At 58.8% G+C, this 7,197-nt stretch overlaps 1 protein-coding gene and 1 pseudogene across 1 annotated transcript in view; both read right to left on the reverse strand.

The window, feature by feature from the left end:
- Window positions 1-4,092, reverse strand: part of LOC101640623 (TAF6-like RNA polymerase II p300/CBP-associated factor-associated factor 65 kDa subunit 6L) — a 16,458-nt gene extending 12,366 nt beyond the window's left edge. The window contains exons 1-5 of the mRNA XM_045297196.1: window positions 3,221-4,092; window positions 1,613-1,772; window positions 1,140-1,226; window positions 602-752; window positions 362-463 (exon numbers count right to left, since the gene is read on the reverse strand). Of these exons, the coding sequence (XP_045153131.1) occupies window positions 362-463; window positions 602-752; window positions 1,140-1,226; window positions 1,613-1,772; window positions 3,221-3,237 (517 nt within the window). The 5' untranslated portion in view covers window positions 3,238-4,092. The remainder of the gene's footprint in view (window positions 1-361; window positions 464-601; window positions 753-1,139; window positions 1,227-1,612; window positions 1,773-3,220) is intronic.
- Window positions 4,093-5,553: 1,461 nt separating this feature from the next.
- Window positions 5,554-6,238, reverse strand: LOC101652447 (annotated as a pseudogene).
- Window positions 6,239-7,197: the final 959 nt, after the last annotated feature.

Consider the following 7,197-nt stretch of genomic DNA (forward strand, 5'->3'; position numbering starts at 1 on the left):
GGTTTCCCAGGCCACAGACTTTAGGGAGAACGATGGCGAGGACAGACGGTGGGGGCCTCCTGTGGTGCATAAGGTCACTCAGGGTGGAAACCAACTAGACAGCACCTCACAACGCACTGCGGAAGCCGAGGGTCACATCTTCCTCCCAGACTGGCTCGTGGGCCCAAATGTCAGTTTTTCACCTAGCTGACAAGCACTAACCACTGCGCCAACAAGGCTCCTAGGCTCTGACTTGCAGCACTGCCCACCCTCTCCCCAAGCCCCCAGGTTGTTCTCTGAGACTAACTCTTTACAGGAGCAGAGAGCTTCATCTCTGATGGGTCTGAAGCACCGACCGTGTGGTTAGCCGGACAGCGCTTACCCTGCAGCGCCACCAGGGCAGGCGAGGATGCATCCCCGCATGGCCTCTTACCTGATCCCTGAGGCGCCAGGTTCCCTTTGCCATCCAGATAGGAGACGTGAACTGACGAGAGCACAGAAGAGGGGTCGGCCTGGGGTCCTGTCCCCTGGAGCACTGCCCACCCCTCCAAGTCTAGTCCCAGGAGGTCCTGCCCCACCGCCCGCCAGCCCATGGCCACCAGCTCTGTGGCCTGGCAGCTACCTCTCACAGCTGTCTCCGCACAGCCTGTAGGGACGCTGGGGGCCAGGGCCAGCTCCACCAGGTTCACCTCTCGGTCTTCAGGGAAGGAGAGCTCACCCTCCCTGGCTGAGCGCAGGGGCAGGGCCTCCTGGGACCCATAGCCACAAACAGCCTGAGGAGAGAGGAGGAGGAGGGCAGCCTGAAGTCCAGGAACCCACAGGCTGGGGGGCTGTGTTTGAGAAGCTTCTGGAGGTCCTGGGGAAGGGGGTCAGGGTTACTGCTGGGAATGTGGCTGGTGCAGCCAGGTCTGGGAGCAAAAGGGTCCCTCCTGACACCACAGTAGGGCTTCTGTCCTATCCCACTAGGCTGCCGGCCTGTCTCCCTCCCCTTCCCCAGAACAGCTTTGGCCTCCCTGAGAAAGGCCCCTCTTCAGGAAGCCGTCCCTAACCTCCTAACCCTGGTGTCCTCCTTGTCCTTTCTCAGCTACCAGCCCTCTGAGAAGGCCGAGTGCCTGCCCCACCCTGCCGCCCCTGGGAAGTCCTGTGCCAGCCCCACTCACCTCCACGCTGCTCCACCTCAGGGCCCTGTTGAAGTCCTCGACTGTCAGCCTCCGCCGCCGGGTGTGCTTCATGAACTGGGAGCTGTTCTGAGAGGGGAGGAGAGACCAGAGAAGACCAAGAGCGTCCTTGGGCAGGGAGCAAGCCAGGTGCAGGCTGCCACTATCCCAGCACCAACAGCCTCTGCTTCTCGTCAGCAGACAGGAGTGTGCACCTGCCTGGCCTGTCCAGGGGCTGCTGGGAGGGGCCCATGAGAACAGAGGCAGCAGCACTTGTTCCCAGAGGCCCGTGGGGCAGCAGAGGAGCTGGTGGGGGCAGGCATGCAGGAACAGCCTCTGCCTCATGCTTGTTTCCGGTGGGCTCCCTCAAAGACAGAGGCCCCACCCCATAAACCGCTGAGTGAACCAGGGTGGGAGGTGATTGGCACAAAGACCAATCTTGGTGCCAGGGTTCCCCGGGGCTGGCGGAGCTGTACCTGCGTGGCCTCTCGGAGGCGGTAGCACACGTCCTCCGCCAGCAGAGCAGCCACCTCATCACTCAGCTCCAGGCCCGTGCTCTCTGCCATGAGCCGGATGGACTCCCGGGGAATCTCCACAAACCGCCGCTCCTCCCGCTCCGACATGGCCCCTACGGTGCTGGGAGGGAGAGGGAAGGCTTGACTAGCCCAGAAGACTCGACCCCCCTGGAGCAGAGGGCACGGGGCCCAGAGCTGAAAGCCAACTGGCCAGCCACCTTGTGAAGCTGCCCTATGTCCTCCTCCATCAGGGGGAGCCCCAGCGTCCTAAGTCTGGGCCAAGGCTTCCATCCCACCCCCCACCCCCCACCTCAGGGCTGCTCTAGACACAGGGAGATGATGTAGGAGAACTTCAGGGACTAGAACACACACACACACACACACACACACACAATCCACCCACACCGAGATGGAGACAGCAGCATCTTCAGCACCACCACAATCCCTCCTCCCTGCTCCAGCCAGAATCAGCCAGGCTGCCCTGGAAACACTTTGATCCTGAGGACAGCCTCTCACTCCAAAGCCTTCAGTCCTTTCCAAACCAGCAAACCGGCTGCCACCAGGTCCAAGCCGACCCCTAGTGACCCTGGAGAACGGGGTAGACCTGCTCCGGTGGGTTTCGAGACTGTAACTCCTATGTCTTTCTCCCTCACCCCTTCCCCACTGCTGGAGAACTTCCTGGCCCTGCATTCCGCATCTGACCCCAAGTTCCACAGGGCTTCTTCCCTGGAAGACGCCCACCACCCTGCAGGCCCTTGGCTCTGCCGTAGGCCCCTCCATTGTCCTCTGGCCCTGCCTGATACCCCCCAGCCTACTCCAAGTACTCTCTTCTACCAGGACAGCGCCCGCCTCCCTTTTGGGGGTCGCTCTGCCCTCTCTGGCCCCTGGGACTGTTGGGCCTGGGTCTTCTCAGGAGCCTGCTCTTCCCAGCGTGCCTGCAAGACCAGTATCAACTAAGCCACCATGAAAACGCTTTCACAGGTAGCCCCTAGCTCAAAAGCCGGAACTCCAGGCTCTGCATTCTGCACTTGTCCCCAAAGCCCAGAGCTTGGGAGAAAGCCAGAACCCACCCAAACCAGCAGCTGATTTGGTGGTCACCCGCCACCAAGCATGGGAAGCTCGTGAGACAGCTCTGCCCAGGGGCCTCCGCTGGTTACCCAGGCTTCCAAAGCCTCCCTCCACGCCCCGTGCCTTGTGGCTCCAGTTCACAGTACTACCCGCCCTGGGCCACAGGCAAGGCCGCCTGGGGTCACTAATGGCCTCCAGGTGCACAGCAGCCCACCTGGCTTTTCTGCAGCCCCCTTCCCACGGGCCATCACCAGTGGGATAAAGAACACCTGTGAGGGCAGCAGGGCTGTGGGCATTCACATCCATTCGGTTCCCTGCACGCCAAGCCCTTTGTCCAGTGAACTGCCCACCCCAACCCTTCAAGAGCTGTTCAGACACCAGCCGTTTTCTCCGGGAAGGCGTCCCACACCTCTGCTGTCCCTGTCTTTGCCTCCATGGTCATTATCAGAGTCTGCAGGGGCCTCCCTCCCCACTGACTGCAAGCTGCCGCGTGGTCTTCACCTTTGCATCCCTAGCATGCATCCAGGGCCGTGTCAGCACATCGCCCGGCCCGGAAACACAGCCTGCGAGAAGCAAGGAGCAGCAGCTGTGGTTACTGCTGTTTTCCCGCTGGAGCGAGGATGTGGGCAGGCAGCTGAACAGCGCCTCAGTGGGGGGCCACCTCAGCCGACCCCCACCCTGAGGAGGAAGGCATTCTCTAGGTCCATTTCGGAACGAATCCCCGGGGTCCAGTGTTAAGTGCTCAGTGGCTAAGCAACAGCCTCAGCCATTTCTCAGGACACAGAGCTGACTGTCGGCTTCTGAAAAGGCTGGGGGATTCCCAACACAGCGCTACCCAGGCCTGCACCATCCCGCATCCTCACGAGCGCTGCTGTGCTTGGGCCCACTGTGTCGGGCCATCTCGCTGAGGGCCTTTTCCCTGCCCTCCACTGTACCAAGCACGGTGCCATTCTCCTGGGTCCCTCCCAACCACACTTCCAAAGAATGAGCCATGAAGTCTCCCGTCCTTGCTTCTAAGGAGCATGCTGGCTCTATTTCTTCCCAGACAGACTTGTCCGTCCTGCTGATGTGTTCCCTGTTCAACGCCAGACTGCCTTCTGGCCCCCCTCCTTCACTGTCCAGCTTCTGCCTGCCTATGTGGGCACTGAACACGCCATGACTCGGGTCGGGGACACCTCGGCCCTCCAAGTGACATCTTTGTGTGTTTTTTTTAACACTTCGAGAGAGATCTTTTGCAGCAGATTGGCCCAAGGCAATCCGTCATTTGATTCCAGGACTATTTCCACAGGCCCATTAAGATAATGTGGGTGAAGGGAGACAATGGGCAGGGTAAGAAACAAAATAATACAATATATAATCGATGGAGGATACACAAGGGAGGGGGGGGAGCTCATACCAAGGGCTCAAGTAGAAAATGTTTTGGAAATGATGACAACGAATGTACACATATACGTGATACAATTGATGGTGAAATGTAAGAGTTGTATGAGCCCCCAATAAAATGATTTTAAAAAGAAAAGTATAAACAAAATAAAACAGAACTAAAAAGTAAAAGAGAGATCAAAAGATATAAATTTTTTTTAAAAAAAGATAACACCCTGGGAATCTCTGTGGGGCAGTTTTCTCTGTCCGGAGTCAGGATGGGCTCTAGCAACCAACCAGCTCTCAGCGCCTCTCAGAAGCGGCACTTGATTACGGGCTCAGCGGCCAAGCGCGACCCGGTGGGCGGTGTGCGTGCACCCAGAGCTGCCCTGAAAGCAATCCCCATGCCCGGGGAGCCACTTCTGAACAAGAGATCCGGGAAGACCCCCGAGGAGCCACGAGGGCGGCCAGCAGGAGGAATCCAACACCACCCGCATGGTGTCGGCTTTCCGTCCTTTGCAGGCTCATCTAGCGAGCGAGGAAATCAAGGCTCAGGGAGGCCGGAGGGCTCCTTGCAGCTCATCCCGTGAGCAGTGAGTCCGTCCGTGGGGAGCAAGGGCTCTCAGCCTTCCTGCCCCTCCGCACGCTGCTCCCGACGCCGGGCTGCTGCTGCAGGCCTGGCTTAGCGACTCCCCTACTCGAGCCCTCCGACGGATTGGGGTTCAGCGCCGGTTGCCTCCCCTAAAAACAGGGCCATCAAGCCAGTCCTACCCCCCACCCCCCCGGCCAGATCGGACGTTACACGCCCGCATTAAATCCAAAATAAAGCCAAACTCATTGCCACCGCTCGGTTCCAACTCAGGGGGGCCCCACCGAAATGAGAGGTGCCCCACGGGGTCTCCAAGGCGACCGTCTTCACGGAGGGCCACGGGCAGGTCTTGCCCCCGCGGCGCCGCTAGCGGGTTCCAACAGCCAGGCTTGGGGTTTGCAGCCAGCGCTTAACCAGCGCGCCAGCGGGGCTCCCGCGCGCGCACCGCACGCCCACTGAGCGCAGGCCCCGCCGCGCCGCCCGGGACGCGTGGGACCCGGCCCGGCAGAGCCGCGCTCGTCGCCGACCGGGGCGGGCGGTGAGAGGAAGTCACGTGAAGGGGGCGGGCCGCACGCGCGGCGGGCTCAACGGCCAGGAGGGGCGTCCTCGGGCCCGGAGCGGGCCTGCTCACCTGAGGCGACTCCCGACACGCAGGCGGCCACCGCCCGGCAGGTTCGCGGCTCCCGATTCCCTCTCCGCGGCCGGGCCCCGCCCTCCACGAGCACAGCCAATCGGCAGGCGCCGGGAAAAGTTGCCGCCCTGCCGGAGGCTTTTCTCAAACGCGATTGGGCTGTGGGGAGCCCCGCCCCCCGGGCGCCAGGGTCACGTGACGCCGAGCGGGCGCGCTCCTTAAAGCGACAGCTCTTACCAGTTGGTGCCCGTTTGTTTCTTTTTTACCAACAGATAAATCAACTTAAGAAAATAGTTGATTTAAGCTTCTGCGATGGCGACTTCAATCTCTACTCCAGGCTCAGTACTGGCGGCAGTGATCTGCTTCACCATCTCAGAAGGACTGTGCAAATCAGCGAGACGCTTGTGGATTCTCCTCTGGAATCCGTCCCGGGTCTTAGAACCTTCAGCGCAGGGAGTTTTCCTGGTCGTGATTCTCAGTCTTGGGAAGCATCCTAACTGGTCCCTTCACGTTCAGGGTCTTCTCCTTAGCGCCCCTCACCAAGTCAGCACACACTTTCTCCAAGGATTTCACGTTGCGGCTGGTCAGAGTAATCCCAATCCGGTGAACGGCCACCTCTGGTTCCACAGGTGTCTTTCCGGTGTCCTTAAATGCCATGGCGGCGGGGCGCTTCCTGACGGGAAAGCGGTGAGTCAGGAATGGGAGCAGGGGGACAGAGCGCAGTGGGAGACGGCCGCGACTTCCTCAAAGAGCGAGAAGTTCTTCAGTGAGAAGCATTGGGTCCAGTGAGTAAAAGATAGCATTTGAAGCCATCTCTGGGTAAGTTAGCCTATCACATTTTTCCCTGTCCTTGAGATGGGATAAGAATTAACCGAGTGCCTGGGGTGAGGTCCAGGTACTACGCAGGGGCCAGAACCAATCAGGGATCCATATGGCAGCCAACTAAAAAGGAGGGGGAAAGAAAGAAAACAGACATGGCTACCGTGGGGGGTGGGGGTGGGCGGGGGCACTAACCCACCCAAGGGGAAGGTATTGTTTATATCTCCACAGGAGAGGGAGCTAAGACCAGACTTCAACCCAAGACCTGAATGCAGCCTACCAGCATGAAGCAGGGAACCAATGGAGAGGTCTGCAGGGTGATCTCAATCCCAGCTCTGCAGACCCCACCCCCCCTCAAAAGAATGCACTAGAGTTCAGCACACCTCAGGAAGAAGGGCACGTCTGATCAGAGCACACAGGAGCAAACGAAGAGGGAAGGAGAGAGAGTGGAACACATCCTGGCCCAGCAAACCCCAAGGATGATATTCCTGCCAGTGTACAGAGAGGACCAAAGAACCGGCCCCATGAGACATGACATCCATCACTGACTCATAGCACTATGGGGGACAACACTGGAGACACAGTGCGGGAATTGTGCCCAGTCCGACCCCACCACACTGGGGTGAAACACTAAGGGCATGCAACAGAACAGCAAGGGGAGCCAAGCAATGAAGTCCCTAAGAATACCAAAAATAGATTTTGAGGCCAGGGCGTGGAACCCCATCAGACTCCACTGGAAAACACTCATAAAAGTCAACAAACAGACCTGGAACTATTTATAGACTTTTCTTTGTTGTTGTTTCTGTTTTCTTTTGTTGGTTTGTTTTGGTACTTATTGTTGTTTTTGCATGTCTATCTAGATAAGATAGGCAGGATAAACAATCTGGAGGAGAAAACATGGGGACCAACAGTGCCCTGGGGGACACGGGAGAGGGGGAGGTGGGGAAAAGAAGGGAGGTGACAACCCAGGGACAAGGGAACAGCAAGTGATCTAAAATCAGTTTGGAGGGTGTAGGATGACTGGTGGGACTTGATCAAGTGCAATGTAGCCAAGAGGAATTACTGAAACCCAAATGA

The sequence above is a fragment of the Echinops telfairi genome, unplaced genomic scaffold (genome assembly GCF_000313985.2).
Source record: "Echinops telfairi isolate 266 unplaced genomic scaffold, ASM31398v2 ScPeMD7_7417;HRSCAF=8455, whole genome shotgun sequence".
Classification (NCBI taxonomy): domain Eukaryota; kingdom Metazoa; phylum Chordata; class Mammalia; order Afrosoricida; family Tenrecidae; genus Echinops; species Echinops telfairi.